The sequence below is a fragment of the Trichechus manatus genome, unplaced genomic scaffold, assembly GCF_000243295.1.
Source record: "Trichechus manatus latirostris isolate Lorelei unplaced genomic scaffold, TriManLat1.0 scaffold00056, whole genome shotgun sequence".
In the NCBI taxonomy this organism is placed as follows: Eukaryota; Metazoa; Chordata; class Mammalia; order Sirenia; family Trichechidae; genus Trichechus; species Trichechus manatus.
The window spans coordinates 4,323,845-4,343,159 of record NW_004443992.1 but is presented as its reverse complement, the minus strand read 5'-3'; the positions used below and the strand labels follow the sequence as shown (position 1 = coordinate 4,343,159).

The following is a 19,315-nucleotide window of genomic DNA, read 5'->3' as shown; positions in this document are numbered from 1 at the left end:
GGAGTGCCTGGCATGTGGTAGGCCTTCAGTAAATATTGTATGAATGAAAGCATCCACCACTGTGATTAACAGCTGTGTGACATAGGGCCAATCAGTTAAACTCTTTAGATGTCTCTAATGCCCTTCCAGGTCAAGTATTTTCTAATTCTAGACTTCCTTTCGTGAGATTTTGGTTCTAATACTGTGTGATCATTTATCTGGTGAGAAATTTTCACCATTGCCAACTCCTAATAGATGTGAAAAACTAGCCACTGCCATCTCTATGCTCTTTCATTAATAGGAGATAATTTTCCAGCTGATTAAGTTGTTTTCTTAGGAGTTAACCTCTCATATTAGACATCCATGTAAAATGGTTAATGAATTAATTAAATGAGACAGTGAGCCTGGGGTGGTGCTCTAACTGAAACTAGACTTCGGGTCTTGCTGGTTAGCTCATTGGAACCAAGAGCAGTTCCAATCTCTGCCCTCCCTAAAATACCCTTAGCAGTAAGACTGTCCCACCATGTGTATAGGAATTATGGTTTATTCATGAAAAACTACTTAACAAGTACATTAAATTGAAAGACATTGTGTCTCAATATGCTTGGGATGCTGCACAGAGCAGTTGTGGACTTTGTTAGCTTTTAGGCTGTGTGGGAAGGTGGTGCCCTGAAGAACAGCTTTGGTTTTCATCAGAAGCCCCTGACAGCTGTCTTTGCAGTGGATGGATGCGTATTACTGTAGCACTGGCAATAAAGCACAAGCATCTTGGCCAGTTTTCCATTCTGTAGGACTAGAGGACTAGAACACTTTTCCACGTTCTGTTTCACTCTCAAGAAATGTGCCTGGCCGGCTGCTAGCAGGGGCTCACAAAGAGTTGGTGCTGCATCAACTTTCCCAGATAGAAACTGCACTAAAAGGGCCCCTGTGATTAAAGAATCTCTGTGCAATGTGGTAAGATCCCAAGGTGCTCTACGGTAATCCAGTGCTGACAAGTTGCAGATCTTCACAGGGTAGGCATAAACCATTCACCTCTCACTTGTGCTTAATTTTCTGTATTTATTTTGTACACTCTTACTTAGTACATATTTGTCAAAGGTTTATGCCAGTGGAACCCACTGCCCTAAGGGACTTTTGAAGAGAAATATTGCTTGTGCCCCTATTCAACGCCTGTAGACTTGAATCTAATGCCCATTCTTTTACAACAGCCTTATTTTTACATCTATCCATGAGCAAGAGAGATTATTTACTACTAAAATTAAACCATTACTGGTTAATTAGATTTTGCTATTTTTTCCTTTCCCATCGACTGAATTATTTTGTTCTGTTCTGTCACAGGGGGTCACTATGAGTTGGAATTAACTGGATGGCACCTAACAATAATAACAACGTATTTTTTATTTTTATTTTTTTCTCATCCTTGCCCTGGGTTGGTGTGCCCATTTGGTCTCTTTTTTTGTTTGTTTGTAATTTAGATGAAGGTTTACAGAGTAAAACTAGTTTCTCATTAAACAATTAATATACATATTGCTTTGTGACATTGGTTGCCAACCCCACGACATGTCAACACTTCCCCTTCTCAACCATGGGTTCCCTGTTACCAGCTTTCCTGTCCCCTCCTGCCTTCTCATCCTTGCCCCTGGTCTGGTGTGCCCATTTAGTCTCATTTTGTTTTATGACAACATATTTTTTAACCTTTAAATATGCTTTTCTTTATATTACACAAGAGAGACTATGTTTTATTTGCCTGCTTTTAAAACAGCTTTATTAAGATGTAATTGACATACAATAAACTGCATATATTTGAAGTGTATAATTGCTGAGTTTTGATATGTTTATACCTATGAAGCTACCACAACAAGATAATGGACATATCCTTCACTCCCCCAAATTCTCTTGTGCTCCTCTATAATCCCTTCCGCTCACCCTTCCCAATCCCCCCACTTGCCTCCCCAGGCAACCACTGATGCGCTTGTTGTCCCTACATATTAGTTTGTATTTCCTAGAATTTAATATAAATGGATTCATGCAGCCTGATTTCTTCACTCAGCATAATTATTTTGATTCATCCATATTGTAGCATGCATCACTAGTTCTTTCCTTTTTATTGCTGAGTAGTGTTCCATTACATGGAAAAACAACAATTTGTTTATCCATTCTTCTGCTGATGGAAGTTTGGATTGTATCCAGTTTTTGGCTATTAAAAAGAAAATTCTTACGAACATTTATGTACAAGTCTTTGTATGGACATATGCTTTCATTTTTCTTAGGTAAATAGCCAAGAATAGAATATCTGTATCATATGGTAGTTGTATATTTAACTTTTTAAGAAACTGCCAAACTTTTTCCCAAAGTCATACCATTTTATATTCCCACCAGGAGTACGTATCCTCACCAACACTTGGTATGGTCAGTCTTTAATTTTAGCCATTTTAATATGTGTGTAATATGATTTAATTTGCACTTTAATGGCTAATGATGTTATCATCATTTCATGTGCTTATTTACCATCCATATATCTATCTTCTTGTGTGAAGTGCCTATTTAAAACTTTTGCCTACTTTTTAGTTGGGTTTTTTGCTTTTGTGTTATTGAGCTTTGTGAGCTTTTTGTATATTTCGCATAAAGTCCTTTATCCTGTATATGCTTTACAAATGTTTTCTCCAGTCTGTAGCTTGTCTTTTCATTCTCTTAACTGTCTTTGGAAGAGCAGAAGTTTTTAATTTTGATGAAGTCCAACTTGTCAGTTTCTTCTTTTATGGATGATGTTCTCATGTCATATCTAAGAAATCTTTGCCTAACCCAAGATTACAAAGGATTTTTTTTAATTGTACTTTAGATGAAGGTTTACAGAACAAACTAGTTTCTCATTAAACAGTTAGTACATATATGGTTTTATGACATTAACAACCCCACAACATGTCAACACTGTCCCTTCTCAACCTTGGGTTGCCTATTACCAGCTTTCCTGTCCCCTCCTGCCTTCTAGTCCTTGTCCCTGGGCTGTTGTGCCTCATTAGTCCCGTTTTGTTTTATGAGGCTGTCCAATCCCTGGCTGAACAGTGAACCTCGGAAGTGACTTCACCACTGAACTAAAAGGGTGTCTGGGGGCAGTACTCTTGGGGTTTCCCCAATCTAAGTCAGGCCAGTAAGTCTGGTCTTTTTTTATGAGTTAGAATTTTGTTCTACAGTTTTCTCCAGCTCTGTCCGGGACCCTCTGGTGTGATCCCTGTCAGAGCAGTCAGTGGTGGTAGCCGGGCACCATCTGGTTGTATTGGACTCAGTCTGGTGGGGGCCGTGGTAGATGTGGTTCGTTAGTCCTTTGGACTAGTCTTTTCCTTGTATCTTTAGTTTTCTTCATTCTCCCTTGCTCCCAAAGGGGTGAGACCAGTGGAGTATCTTAGATTGTCGCTCACAGGCTTTTAAGACCTCAGACGCTACTCACCGAAGTGTAATGTAGAACATTTTTATTATAAACTATGTTATGCCAGCTGAGCTAAATGTTCCCCGAGACCATGATCCCCACAGTCCTCTGCCCAGCAATTCAGTCCCTCAGGGAGTTCAGATGTGTTTACAGAGCTTCCATGACCTTGCCTTGTACAGGTTGTGTTGGCTTCCCGAGTATTGTGTACTGTTTTACCCTTAACCAAAGTTACCACTTATCTATTGTCTATTTAGTGTTTTTCCATCCCCACCCCTCCGCTCCTTCATAACCATCAAAGATTGTTTCTTTTTGTGTGTAAACCTTTTCATGAGTTTTTATAGTAGTGGTCTCATACAGTATTTGTCCTTTTGTGATTGACTTATTTCACTCAGCATAATGCCCTTCAGATTCATCCATGTTTTGAGATGCTTCACAGATTCATCATTGTTCTTTATCCTTGCATAATACTCCATTGTGTGTGTGTCTACCACAGTTTGTTTATCCATTCATCTGTTGATGGGCATCTACATTGTTTCCATCTTTTTACTATTGTGAACAATGCTGCAATGAACATGGGTGTGCATATGTCTATTTGTGTGACAGCTCTTATTTCTCTAGGATATATTCCTAGGAGTGGGATTGGTGAATCATAGGTATTTCTATTTCTAGCTTTCTAAGGAAGCACCATATTGTTTTCCAAAATGGATGTATCATTTTGCATTCCCACCAGCAGTGCCTCAGAGTTCCGATCTCCCCAGAGCCTCTCCAGTGTTTGTTATTTCCTGTTTTTTTGTTTAGTGCCAGTAATGCTGGGGGTGAGATGGTATCTCATTGTGGTTTTGATTTGCATTTCTCTAATGGCTAGTGATCATGAGCATTTCCTCATGTATCTATTGGCCACTTGAATGTCTTCTTTGGTGAAGTGTCTATTCATTTCCTTTGCCCATTTTTAATTGGATTATTTGTCTTTTTGTTGTATAGGTGTTAGATTTCCTTGTAGATTTTAGAGATTAGACCTTTGTCTGATTTGTAATAGCTAAAAATCTTGTCCCAGTCTCTAGGGGCTCTTTTTACTCTTTTGGTGAAGTCTTTTGATGAGCATAAGTGTTTCGTTTTTAGAAGATCCCAGTTATCTAGCTTATCTTCTGGAGTTTGTGTGTTGTTGGTTATGGTTTGTATCCTATTAATGTCGAGTATTAGGGCCTCTAGCATTGATCCTATTTTTTCTTCTATGAACTTTATAGTTTTTGGCTTTATATTTAGGTCTTTGATCCATTTGGAATTAGTTTTTGTATCTGGTGTGAGGTATGAGTCCTGTTTCATTTTTTTGCAGATGGACATCCAGTTTTGCCAGCGCCGTTTGTTAAAAAGACTGTCTGTTCCCCATTTGATAGACTTTGGCCCCTTGTCGAAGATCAGGTGACCATAGGTGGATGGATTTACATCTGGGTTCTCAACACTGTTTCATTGGCCAATGTATCTGTCGTTGTACCAGTACCAGACTGTTTTAACTACTGTAGCTGTATAGTAGGTTCTGAGGTCACGTAGCACGAATCCTCCTACTTTATTCCTCTTCATCAATAGTGTTTTACTTATCTGGGGCTTCTTTCCTTTCCATTTAAAGTTAATCATTAGTTTTTCCATCTCTTTAAAGAATATTGTTGGTATTTGGATTGGGATTGCATTGTATTTGTAAATCGTTTTGGGTAGAATTGTCATTTTCACAATGTTGAGCCTATCTATCCATGAGCATGGTATGTTTTTCCATCTTTGTGGCTCTCTTTTGATTTTGTGCAGTAGTGTTTTGTAGTTTTCTTTGTATAGAACTTTTGCATCCCTGGTTAGATTTGTTTTTTTAGGGGCTATTATAAATGGTATTGTTTTTCTGATTCCCTTTTCATCATTCTCTTTATTGGTGTATAAGAATCCAACTGATTTTTGTATGTTTTTCTTGTATCCTGCTACTCTGCTGAATCTTTCTATTAGTTCCAGTAGTTTTCTTGTGGAGTCTTTTGGGTTTTCTATGTATGGTATCATATCATCCTCAAATAGGGACAGTTTAGCTTCTTCATTACCAATTTGGATGCCCTTTATTTCTTTTTCTTGCCTTATTACTCTAGCTAGGACTTCCAGCACAATGTTAAATAGGAGTGGTGATAAAGGGCATCCTTGTCTTGTTTCTGTTTTCAAGGGGAATGTTTTCAGCCTCTCCCCATTAAGAAAGGATTTTGCCTATGTTTTCCTTTAGAAATTTTGTAATTTAAAGTTTCACATTTAGTTCTATGATCCATTTTGACTTGATTTTGTCTAGAGAGCAAGGTATGGATCGAAGTTCTTTTTTGTGTGTGTATTGCTATTCAGTTGTTCTAGCACTGTTTGTTGATGAGGCTACCCTTTCATCCATGAATTGTGTTTACACCTTTTTTGGAAATCAGTTTTCCGTATATGTGTGGGTTTATTTCTGCACTCTTTTTTATGTTCCATTGATCTCTTCGTCTTTGCAACAATACCATACTGTCTCGATTACTGTAACTTTATAATAAATCTTAAAATCAGGTAGTGTTAGTTATCCAACTTTATTCTTCTTACTTGCTTATACTTTTCACTTACAAGAATTTTGTCCTTGGGTCTAGGATATTAGGACAAGAGTACTAATTGTAATGAACAATAATTTTCATTTTGTTTACCACAGCCTGTAACTACTCAGAGAGAAGCAAGAGTGTGAGCAACAGAATCAAATATGAGCTCCGGTTTGAATTCTGGTCCTACCATTTACTAGCTGTATGACTCTCGGCAAGTTATTTATCATCTCAACATCTCAGGCTACTCAGCTATAAAATGGGATGATAATAACAACTTTACAACATTGTTTTAAGGATCAAATTAGAAAATATAAAAATCTCTGATACAATTTTTGCTTAATAGCTGCTATTTTATTTTTTTAAATTAGTGCAGTAAAAATATCCAATGTCTAGTTACCTAAGGACGAGATAATGAAAGTATGTTTGGTGTCCTCATTTCTTTTATCTTCATTTTAAATTCTTTTGAGTGCTGCTTGTTTAGTTTCTAAAGTTAGATATAGCTTTGAGATTTAAACCTATAATTTTAACTTTTTTAGATATAGGAAAATAAACTGGTGTTTCTCATGCATCCATTTTACATTCAAATGGACAGGTGAAAACACCAACAGAGTAAAGGCTGAATAGTGTTATTTGATGGTGGGGGTGTGTGAGGGTGGAGATTTAAGACCTGGAAAACTTGAGCCAAGCAAAATCCAGCTTCATGGGATCATGCGTTAATGAAGGATGGATAATGATTGTTAATCTAAAATTTTCTCTAATGGTGCCTTGAAGTAGACATTGATTCATTTCTCTTATGTCCAGGTGAAGGCATAAGCTAAATTTTCATTGACATTAAATCAAGCAGCATAAAAAAACTCTATACATCATCAGAAAAGGACTAATAACCCAATAGAGAAATGGATAATGTATATATACAGGCAGTTCACAGCTGAAGAAGCCAGAACGTTAAACATATGAAAAGAATCTCAACCTCATGTGTATTTAGTGAAACACAAATTAAAGCAACAATGAAATACCATGTCAGGCACATCATATTGGCAAATAGCAATAAGGCTGGTAACACCAAATATTGGCAAGGATGTTGGGAAAATAAACTCATATGTGGCTGGTGAGAATGTAAATTGGTAAAACTATTTTTGAAAGTGAGTTGGCAATACCTACTGAAGTTGAGTAAGAATATACTGTAAGCTCCAGCGCTTTCTTTTCTTGACATCTGCTCTAGAGAAACTCACATATGTGCACAGAGAGGCATGTACAAAGATGTACATTGCAACAGCATTTAGAATAGTGAAGAATTCAAAACAACCTAACGTAGCTAGATCGCTCACTCACTTTCTCTTATGCACATACACACGCATGCACACACATATTATTTCTGCAACTATTTGCAAGTAAGTTACAATACTTACAACACTTTACCCTTAAATCTTTTTTTTTAAAAACAGAGTTCTGAAGCAGATATAGAAAAGTGTTTAAAAGTTTGATTTTGCTGGCGAACGTAGATAGGTCTGTTATATTATTTTCAGTACTTCTCTGCATTTATTAGATGCCGAAATTTCAAAATCAACTTTTTAAAAAGGAACATGACATTTGGTTTCTCTCTATTGCTTTCCTTTTCTCTTTACAACCTTCTTTTTATTTCCCACCTTAAAGACAAAACATTCTTCTCGCTTTGGGTATTGTTTCATTTAATTCTGTAATATTTTTTTAACTCTTTTCCTCACGTGATTTGAAATGTCTCCAAGGTACCTATTTTGTGTTCAGAGTTTCATTAGGTATCTCCTTGCCTCTAATGATCTCTTTTCAATATTACATTGAGATCCTTGGACCTAAATTGTCAGTTATTTCCCAGCTTCTTGGAGTTTAGTGGGAGTTTGGATTGACAGTACTTGTTGGAACTTCACTTCTATATTTCATGACAGGAAGGCTTTGCAAGGCTTGTTTTTGTAATATTGCTCCACCTGTCTGTCTTGATATGTAAAATATTGATATATAGGGAGGGATGTTTATTTTAGTGTCTGACACATACTTATAATGCCGATTAGATCATGTACTTCTAGCTGAGGATTTACAAAGCATGTAGTAAACAATTCTTAATCTTCAAAACAGAGACTGGGGTGCCCCCTTAGTCTGCCTGTCCACATAATTTTTACCTGCCAGAATGGCCCTGTGCCTGTGTCAAACTCACTTCACGTGTACATACTTCAAGTTCCCCTATTTTCTTTCATCTGTTCTTTTTTGGTAAACAGACGACTCAGAAACTTCCTCTGCCAGATCTCTCTATGATGTACTGCAAATTTAGCTCAGACACCAGCTAGCCATGTATGTCTTTGGCTATTCATAGAAAGGGAGGACTTACCTTCCTTCTGGAGAAGCCTGGGTCTCCTTAATGGGTCTGGACCTGTTTGCAAAGGGCTATTTGGAGTTGGAGCTATTGGTGATGGAAAAAGGTCTTCCTTTTCGTGATGCTTGGACAATCTTTAAAAAAAACACACTGATGAGCTAGTTCCGTTGTTTGTTGATCTTACTGTACTTGTTTTGAATTATTTTCTCCTCTTAATGTTCATGGGTGTTGTAAAGACCTGTATAACCACTCATCAGCTGCCACTTGGACAAAAGGTGGAAGTGAATGCAAATGACAGAGCACTTAGCTCAGCCATTATGCCTGAATGTTACTTTGGTCCTGGCCTAGTCTTGGATTCAAATTTTAATTCAGAAACTACCCCTAAGTCAGCCTGTAAGATATAGCCTAGGCTTTGTGATTCACCAGGAAGTCTGACCCAGGACTTCCAAGGTTTCCAGATAAGTTAGAGCCAGTAGAGCCTCTAGGAAGTCCTGGGCAAGATGTGTTTATGTCTCAATTCAGAAGAGACCCTTTCTTGTCAATTTAAACTTCCTTCCCAGAGCAGTTCAGTACTGGATGGTATTTTTGGTAGTATTCACTAAGACATTTGTCTCAATGCATTTAGTGATTTTAAAAACTTATTTAACATCAGGAATATTAACTATCATTTCCCTATTATTGCCTTTGTTCTCATGCCCTAAATTTGGAAACTGGTAACCAGACTGTAAGTTTCTTTAGGCTGCATACTGGATGTTTTTCATTTTGTATCTTTAGTGCCTACCACAATGCCTGGTATATAATAACTGCTCAATAAATGTTTACGGTTGAATAAATGGTTGTAAAGCATCACCATAAACTTGTGAAAAACCAAACCTGTTGTCGTCGAGTCAATTCCAACTCATGGAGATCTCATGTGTTACAGAGTAGAACTGCTCCATAGGGTTTTCTTGGCTGTAATCTTTACGGAAGCAGATCACCAGGACTTTCTTCCATAGTACCACTGGGTGGGTTCGAACTGCCAATATTTTTGTTAGTCACGCGCAAACTGTGTGCACCACTTAGAGACCTTAGCATCACTGTAAGGTCACCCAAAGTCACTATGCTTATCTATTCCTTTTCCTATACTTCCTGTTTTCATCACTCTTATGCCAAAGTCTTAGATGATTGCTAACAACTTGGTACTGCGTCTATGACTCTTTCTTCATACCTCTTCCCCCAAATTTTGTCCATTTTCAAAGATAGTGTTTTGTTTTTCCCCTTGGAGTTTCAAGTATTTTCATGTCTTAATGATTTTAAACATTATTCATAATCTCTGATTCTTCTATTGTCTCAAGTTCTTGCTGGTTGTTATGTCTGCTGACTCTTGCTTATAGTGGATTGTTTACACATGGGTCTTGTGCCTCAGGCTTGTAACCTCACCCTCAGTGGGGGTTTAATCTGTGGATGTCCTAGCTTGCATAGATTGATGGCACATCTCTTAGATAAATTTTATTTCTTCTTCCAGGTACCATAGGGGTTTCATTAGCCTAGAACCAATTTTTATGCCTGTTTTTTGGCTTGTAAGTTCCTAGACCAAATAAGTAGTGTGAATTCAAAACCACAAGCCCCATGAGGGAAGATTCTGTGAATGCAAATGGTCAATGGAGACATTTTTATTCTGTCCACCAACAGCCCAGGTTAAGACATCTCTTTGTCATCTGCCTTGGTGGGTTTTGGATTTTCTTCAAGCCCACATTTCAGTACAAAGGTCTTTTCTTCAAGACCACTTCAAGGGTCTTTCTTTATGTGGGGTCTCAGTTCCAGTTCTTCACCTCATCTCTGTCCCTGACCAAGTGTTAAATCCTAAGCCTCTGGTGTGTTGACTCTTCCCTACAATACAGGCTCATATGGTTCCAGCTTTGGTTCTCAGTTTACTCTTCATTCCTGGTTCTGGATTATTTAATTTCTTTTAAACTTATTAAAACAGATGTTTATTATATGTTTGATGCATTTTTTCCAGGATTTCTTGGTGTTTGTAGTAGAAGGGTTTTTAGACGATTTTGGTAACTTCTAAGAAGTTCTTTCTCCCATTTTTATAAAGAAAAAAGTTGTCAGGTTGAAAGCCAGGCTGCCTAATTTTTTGTCATCAGCTTGCTACGTTGGGCAAGTTGTACAACCTGTCCTTATCTTTTAAATGGTGATAATAAGACTTAAGAACACAGTTATGATAGGCATATCTCTCATGATAGGGATGTTAGGAGATTCAAGTAATAGATGAGAAGGCACTTCAGAAAAAAAAATTTAAAAGCATTCCATAATTGCCAGATAGATTTTGTTTTTTTATTCTAGGGATACATTGGCCTAGAACCAATTTTTACTAGTATTATTAGTAGTATTCTTTTTCCCAGATCCTTCCACTTCCTTCTTCTCCTGTTGCATCTCCTTTTCCACATATTTAGCTTGTGACTGAGAAAAGTGGCCCTATACTTAGGCAGAAGGGTAAACTGTAGCCTCCTGGCTGATTTTACCTAATCAAGTGTGGTGATTACTGTGCTCCAGTCATTTACCCTTGATCCTTGTACAGTTGCTCGGGGTCTTTGCTAGCGAGCAGGCATTAGCACTTCTTGATCTTTTCTCAGTAGAAATGTATTTTTATTTTGGTTAAGATTTTAATAGCACATATAATTAACTATATAGTTCTGTTGCATTGGAGAACTAAAGACCCACTGCCTGAGTACAGATCCTGGCTGCAGTTACCTGTCTGTGGCATGTCACAGAAAGCGAGTATGGGTTGACATAGCTGTCCTGGAGCTACAAGAAACCTGTAAATGCGTGTTAACAGGAGCACTGGGATTCACAATCAGGAATTTTTACAATATGATCTCACACAACACACCCTTTTATAATTTAGAAACTTCAGTTTGAACAAGTTGTGTCATAAAAGGGGCCACAGAAATTAGCAAAGCCAAACATATAATGAAAGACCAACCAGATTTGCAAGGCAAGGAGGGATGTCAGAAATTTCTTGGCTTTTTATTTAAGGCCAAGTTCTCAAAGAGAGCATAGACTTTGCTTCAGGTCAAATGAAGTCATAATTAATTTGAGTTGGGTTAGCCTTTGTTTAAATCAATTCAGTAAGGTTTAGTTTGCTGAACTAAACCCTGGAACCAATTCAATTCACAAAAGAACATACAATTATATTACTCTTATCCCAAGACTAAGAGAAATTTTTAAGTAGATATATTAGGGATATGAAGGAAATATGAGGCTCAAATGGAAAGTGCTTGTGGGGATATCAATAGAAGACTTAGGAAAATGTTTGTGAAAGCCTAGTCTCAGTTATTTGTAGAGTTCAGTGCACAAATTAATACACTTGATTCTCAAATAATCAAACATGTTTTCAAATATTGAATCTTCTTTTCAAGGATAGGATGATACAGCTATAACAGGGTCAACCATGATCGTATATCTTAGTGAATTTTCCAACACATATCATTATTTTATAGTTGGATGACTGACCGATTTCTACTTATCTATAGGAATCGCCTGCAGATATGCATAGATAACATAAATTCTCAGCTAATTCAAACCACTCTTTTTATCCACTTAATGTTAGCCCAACCCTTCATAAAACCTGCTTAGCAGACCTCCTAACAAAATAGACTAGCTTAAAGATCAATTCTCGTAATGTCCTCTGCCTGCCATCTGTTTGAGATGTTAATAAGTCATGAAATGACTAAAAGCAAGAGTCTGAAAGAGACAGAGAAAGAGCATAGGTCCTGAACTGTCAGAAAAAGAGAATAATATCCTCAGGCTAATCAAGGGTTGTTAGCTCGATTGTATGATCAACTGTTATCAGGAATGATGATTAAAACCAACAGCAAATCCAAGAATCATGAAACTAGAATGCATGCTAGTTTTAGGAGAAATCCTAAAGACATAGCATAAAGGCTTTGGTTATGATTGTTATGGAATAGTTAATGGAAGTTTACAATGGAGGCTATGCAAGCAGGCTAGTTTAATTTAGCTAACTTATGCTGAGCACCTAGTATGCTGCTCCTATGGGGATAAAGAGGAGTAAGACCCATTCTCTACCCTCAGGGAGTTCTGTTTTGGAGGGGAGATATCACACAGCTATCTATGCTGATGATAATAATGACTATGTGCCAAGCTCTGTGCCTCCAGCTTTACTTACATTATCTTGAATCCCTTTATCAGTCTTCTAAGGTAATATGCAGAAGAGGAAGCAATATTTTTTTCTCTGAATGTTATCATGCTGCCTCTCAGCACATTGTGTTAAAAGGCCTTACCAAGGACGAACTGGAGTCTGACAGATGTGAGTTCCAGTCTTGGCTCTGCTATATACCTGTGCAGCCTTCTTAATTTATCTGAGCCACAGTTTCCTCATCTGTGAAACAGAGGTAGTAGTATAACCTCAGCTCTCACTTTAACATCCTCAGAAAGACCTTACCAACCACTTGAATAAATCTAATTCCCGTCCCTTTAGTCACTTGATTCCATCACCCTGTTTTAATTTTGTCACAGACTTTATCATCATCTGAAATGATCTTATGTATTTATTTGTTTACATGACTATTGTTGGCTTTCTTACTGAAATGTAAGCTTCATGAGAGCAGAGACGAGGCCTTTCATGATTCCCCCTCTATCCCCAGAATCTGGTTCCTAGCACATAGTAGCATTTGATAAATATTACCTGAACGAGGAGTTGTCTACCAGTTACCAGTTGCCTTCAAATTAACTCCAGCTGATGGCAACCCCATGTGTGTCAGAGTAGAACTGTGCTTCATATTTTGGAAGTAGATGTCTAGTCTTTCTTCCAAGTGTCTTTGGGTAGACCCAAACCACCAACCTTTCTGTTAGCAGCTAAGAAGGTTGACTGTTTGTACCACCCAAGGACTCCTGGGGAGTGGTCTAGGCAAGAAGTAATGGGAATGGAGAGGAAAAAATGACTGTACTTATGCTTACTTTCCTTGTGAACAATTTCCGGTATGTTTCCTTAGAAAGAAAATCACTCATTGAAAGCTTTGAACTATGTTGCTAAGGTAGGTAGGAAGGTATTTTTTTTTTACCATATGGAAGGTTTGAAAATAAATTGAAATTCATCATCCAGTGTGCGATGGTCCACCTTGACCTCAGAAGGGCTTTAGTAAAAGGAGCAATGGGGAAAATACCACGTATAGACACAGAAAATGGAATGTTTCATATATGTGACTGTTGGCTATGCTAGGAGAAAATGTATAACCAGAACTCACCTGAGTAGGTGTTTGGTCTTTCACTCTTTTCCACAAACATTAACCTCAGAGTGAGTGACACGTCTTAGTATGTCTACTAAAGGCATCTCCAGCTGACACTGACATATGCATCTTTGATGTTGTTTGTTTCAGGATTCTGAGAAACGGACCCCCCTTCATGTGGCTGCATTTCTGGGAGATGCAGAGATCATTGAACTCCTGATTCTGTCAGGTAAATAACCACTACGCTCAAAAGTCAATGGCAGATAAAATTTAAATGACCAACTTACTAGATTAACTACTATAATGAACCCAAATAAAATGTCTTTATTATGCTTATGGAAGTTTATTTGATCAGTGATTTTATCAGTATATGAAAGATAATGCAAGAAGTTGTTCTTATTGAAATATGACTTCTCCACTAAAACTTCTACATTGCTTTGAAAATCTGATTCCTGGTTGACTAATCAGGCTCAGCATTGTAGATAAATTCAGTACATTTTGATATCTTTTAATTTTTTAATTGTAAGAAGGAAACTGGTTCCTTAAGGTCTACATATGCCATGGACTGCCAGAAGGAACAAATCTATCTCGGAAGAAGTACAGCCAGAGTGCTCCTTAGAAGTGAGAATGGCGAGACTTAGTCTCACGTACTTTGGGCATGTTATCAGGAGGGACCAGTCCCTGGAGAAGGACATCATGCTTGGTAAAGTCATGGAAAAAGATGGAGACCCTCAGCAAGATGGATTGACACAGTGGCAGCAACAATGGGCTCAAACATAACAACGATTGTGAGGATGGCCCAGGACCAGGCAGTGTTTCGTTCTGTGGTATATAGGGTCGCTACGAGTCAGAACCAACTCGACAGCACCTAACAACAACAAAGTCTACATGAACACATATATATGTGTGTGTATATGTATTTGTGTGTTTCAGTATATACATATATTTAAATTATACTGCAGCACAATACTATGTTTATGGATACATGACTATGTCATAAAAATATAAAAACATGGATGGAAAAGAAACATCAATTTCTGGATAGTGGTTGCCTCTGAGGAGGCAGAGTGAGTGAGATGTCAACATGGAAGTATATAAAAGGACTATAAATCTCTATATAGTATTTTACTTCTTTGTTTAAAAAAATTAGAAGTAAATGTGGCAACCACATTAAATCTGGTTTGTGTACATTGGCGTTTGTTATATTATTCTCTTTATTTTTTCATGTTTTTTAGATATTTCATTACATTTAAAAATGCCAGTGCTTTCATTTTTGGATCTTGTGTGTTCAGAACATCTCACCAAACAGGTTTCCAAAACCATTATGTGCTTTCTCCCTTGAGTGTGTGCTAGACAAATCCCTGGAATGAATCTGAGCACGTGCAGGCGTCTACTTGTAGATTGTGTGCAGACAGGCTGTCTTTCTTCCTCCTCCTGTTTCTTTGGGGAGATTCAAATCTGGAGGAAATGCCTCTGCCCACAGACCATGCAAAAGACCTGTAATAAGATTGTGTCTTTGTTTGCTGTAGTGAAGGGGAACTGTAGAATTCCAAAGTAACTTATGCAAAGGTAAGAGCTGATGCATGTATTCACACAGATGTGGAGAGAGCATTGTAGAAAGGAAATAAGAACTGTACGCTGTGATACACAAGGAAGATTTTTGTTGTTTTTGTGCTTTTGAAGTGGATTTTGCCCAAGAAACGAATATTCTTTGCCCTAAAACATGCGTGCCCCATGCTCCTGACAGTCACATAGATCCAGTGTAGCATTTCTTATGCCACAAGAACAGGCCTTTCTTCTGACAATCTAAAAATGTTCCAAGGCTGTGTTCCAAACAAATGTGTATTGTTAGGTGCTGGCACAGACTATGGCTAAGAGCCAGGGTGCACCTGGCTGGTTGCCCCAGTAGTTGATATTGGCCCGTGGAAAATTGTCGCAGAGTCAGTCAGTGGGGGTGTAAAATGAATTCTGTGGTATGACACCTCATGGTCCCAACCAGCTATACCCACCACCTAAATGTTGTATTAAGACACCTCTCAAGTCTAAGAGGAATGTTTATTTCATGAATGTGCAAACCTAAACTTTGTCTCTGACCCCAATATTTTTCCCCTTACATCTGAAAGGGAAGATTTTAATTCCGCAGCATTAGGCTGACTCATCCATTTTCTCAGGCATTTGGGAGCCGGTGATGATTTGAGAACTTTGGTTTCACATCGGAGCCCTGGTGGCGCAGTGGTTAAGTGCTTAGCTACTAACCAAAAGATAGGCAGTTTGAACCCAGCCGCTGCACAGGGAGAAAAGATGGCACAGTCTGCTTCCATAAACATTTACAGCCTTGGAAACCCTATGGGACAGTTCTACCCTGTCCTGTAGTGTTGCTATGAGTAGGAATCTTTTTTTTTTTTTTTTTAGGTTTCACATCACCCGTACATGGGCATGGAATCCACCAGCCTGTCTTTAACTCTGGCTGATTCAGAAGAGCTGGAAGAGGCTTGGGAGTTTCATATATCTTGACCTATACACCTGTTTGGTCTTGGAATTACGCAGCTGTTAATCTCTCTGGTATAATTTTGGGTAACAGTTGCTGTGGAATTTCTCCTCCTCCCCTCATCAAATTAGGAAGACTTAGGCCATGGGAGAGAAAGGGGGAAATCCTTCAGAAATTTTGTTCAACTGTGGAAACTTAGGCGTACTCTTGCAATTTGTATGGCTTTTATTTTCTCTGAAAGATCTTTTATCCAATTTGTATGTTATATTCCTAAAGAAATATCATTGCAAGAGCATGGTGATTTCATCTCTGAGCTTGCATCTGGCAGCTGACCCTTGAGGGAATCCAACCAAACTGTTTTCCAATTTTATAATGAATGAAGTGCTAATGATTCCCTTGTTGACATATAATCTGGCCCTGCCAGGACCGCCCATTACAGTTGTGTTCTCTGTTGCTGTATTAACTTACAAAGCATAGTGTAACCCAAGCCCGCCAAATTCCTACTGACATTATCTCCTATTAGCCAGGCGGTAGAACCCTGAATGCCTCTGAGCAGACAGGGAGGACAAGGTCTTGCAGAGGAATTCAGGTCTTGCAAACTTCTTATAACTGCCAGTCCACATTCTGCGTTTATTTTCCCCGTGACTCTAGCTTCTGTTTGGGAACTGGCAGAGTCAGGATTAAGGCACAGGGAAAGTCAAGAACTTGTTAAGTCATTTTCAGGGAGACGTATGAGTAAGATCAATGTGAACCAATCAGTGCCTAAGAGTTTAGAGACTAAAGTTGAGATATAGGAAGCAGAACAGACAGAAAAATGACCACTAACAATATCCAATAGAAAAGCTCTAGGCATGAGGTGTGAGAGTCCTGGGTTGGTGGAAGACAACTGGAAGTACCTCCTTTGAACATGAGGTGTTTGTGGGGTGTAGCTACTAGTAAAAAATATAAATTTATTAAAACTTATGCCACCAATCAAGTGGTTTTCCTACTAAATGATTTACTGTGATTTTTCAAAATGTGACAAATTGCTTCAGAGCCAGTGACATGTCATTCTTTTGATTCTCTTATGCATGACAAATATCCATCCTTTGAAGATGGATTTAAGTTTTTGTCTGGTGAAAGATGGGGTGATGGAACCAGGCAATGCAGATTTGAGCCCCCAAATGTGGTGTGATTACAAAGTAATGAGCCATTTTCTCATGGGTGTATAAAGTGGCTCTAAAAGCAACTCCAAGGGGAGTTCAAAACGTTCTGAGCAATTGCCACATACGTGGAATTATCACACATTCTGCCAAGGTACCAACTGTGAAAGAGAGTGCTCCTGTGCTGTAATAAGACTTGGTATATTTGTTAAAAAAAAATCCATAGTAAGCTGATCTCATTGTATTATAATCATATTTAATATGATCTTTCTTTCATATTTATTTATTTCTACAATTAAAAGTTAAAGTTTGGATAAACCCAACCTTAAATATCAATTTTGTTCTTTGGTCTGTAAGATTTTCAGCTCCCTGGCCCATCTTTATCACACCACTTCTTTTCTCTTCCTTCTACCTCTTCCTAGATGACAAGGCTAACCTGAAAACCAAACATGTTGCCGTCAAGTCTATTCCAACTCATATCGACCCTATAGGACAGGGTACACTGCCCCATAGGCTTCCAAGGAGTGGCTGGTGGATTTGAACTGTCGACCTTTTGGTTAGCAGCCAAGCTCTTAACCACTGTGCCACCGGGGCTTGATGATAAGGCTAAAAGAACAGAAATTTTGCCTCTGGAAAATATGCTTAGATTTCTTTTACTTCTGACCTCTATGAAAATAAAATTAACAGGTAATACGAATAAAATGAAAAACATACTTAATTTGTAGTTAGAGTTTGCTTTTGATATTTTTTAGTTGGGCCTTTGTTTCTGTAGAATCAGCATAGGCTAGCACTTGTTTTCATGTTTAAGCTTTAATAAAATGTCCTTGGGTAAAAAGCATTTTGCCTTTAAATCATTAGATATGCAGACCCTGTCCTTCAGTGCACAATGGAGCCTGACAGGCAGGTAAATAATGTGAAGCTTCCTTTAGAAAAATCAGTTATAAATATTCAATCCAGAGCCATGTCATAGCCTCCTTCTGACATATAAACAAGATGCTGGAATGCACTCAGAGGAAGAGGATGAGGAAGCCAGCAGCAGGAGATGACAATGACGAAATGTGGCATGGATCTCTGTTTAGATAACTCTGACTTTGTAATAATTTTTCTTTTTGGAGAAAGACACGGTTTCCCTGGCTACTGCCTACTCGACCTTTTGAGGAGAATGAGTGGCGGAATGGAGGGCTTAGCGAGTGACTGAAAGAAGCCATTTCCTACATTTCTAATTATATTTAAATTCCTCAAGTGATTCTGAAGCAGCTCAAAAACAAGGCTGGTGCTCTTACACACTGGGTGTTGCTGCTCTGTGATGCCCAGCGTGCTTAGCAGCATAAGTACCTGTCAGTACATGTTTCTCTTGGAAGAATCTTAACATTACAAGCCCCATTTGGATCTACATAAAGCTAAAAATTTCTAGAATATACAAGTAATAATAAAAGAAATAACAATTGTTGTTAGGTGCTGTCAAGTCGGTTCTGACTCGTAGCGGCCCTATGTACAACAGAATGAAACACTGCCCTGTCCTGCACCATCCTCACAATTTTTGCTATGTTTGAGCCTATTGTTGCAGCCACTGTGTCAGTCCATCTCATTGAGGGTCTTCCTCTTTTTCACTGACCCTTTACTTTACCAAACAGGATGTCCTTCTCCAGGGACTGGTCCCTTCTGATAACATGTCCAAGGTACGTGAGATGAAGTCTCGCCATCCTCGATTCTAAGGAGCATTCCGGCTGTACTTCTTCCAAGATAGATTTGTTTGTTCTTTTGGCAGTTCATGGTGTATACAATATTCTTCACCAGCACCATAATTCAAAAGGCGTCAGTTCTTCTTTGGTCTTCCTTATTCATTATCCAGCTTTTGCATGCTTATGAGGCAATCGAAAATACCATGGCTTGGATCTGGCGCACCTTAGTGCTCAAAATGACATCTTTGCTTTTGAACACTTTAAAGAGGTCTTTTGTAGCAGATTCGCCCAGTGCAATACAGTGTTTGATTTCTTGACTGCTGCTTCTATGGACACTGTTTGTGAACGCAAGTAAAATGAAATCCTTGACAACTTCAGTATTTTCTCCGTTTATCGTGATGTTGCTTATTCGTCCAGTTGTGAGGATTTTTGTTTTCTTT

General features: G+C 38.3%; 1 protein-coding gene across 6 annotated transcripts in view; it reads left to right on the top strand.

Annotated features, from left to right (window-relative positions):
- Positions 1-19,315, top strand: part of ANKRD44 (ankyrin repeat domain 44) — a 203,682-nt gene that overhangs the window by 40,562 nt on the left and 143,805 nt on the right. For all 6 annotated transcript variants that reach the window (XM_023732935.1, XM_023732936.1, XM_023732933.1 and 3 more), the window contains exon 2: positions 13,714-13,792. In XM_023732935.1, the coding sequence (XP_023588703.1) occupies positions 13,714-13,792 (79 nt within the window). The remainder of the gene's footprint in view (positions 1-13,713; positions 13,793-19,315) is intronic.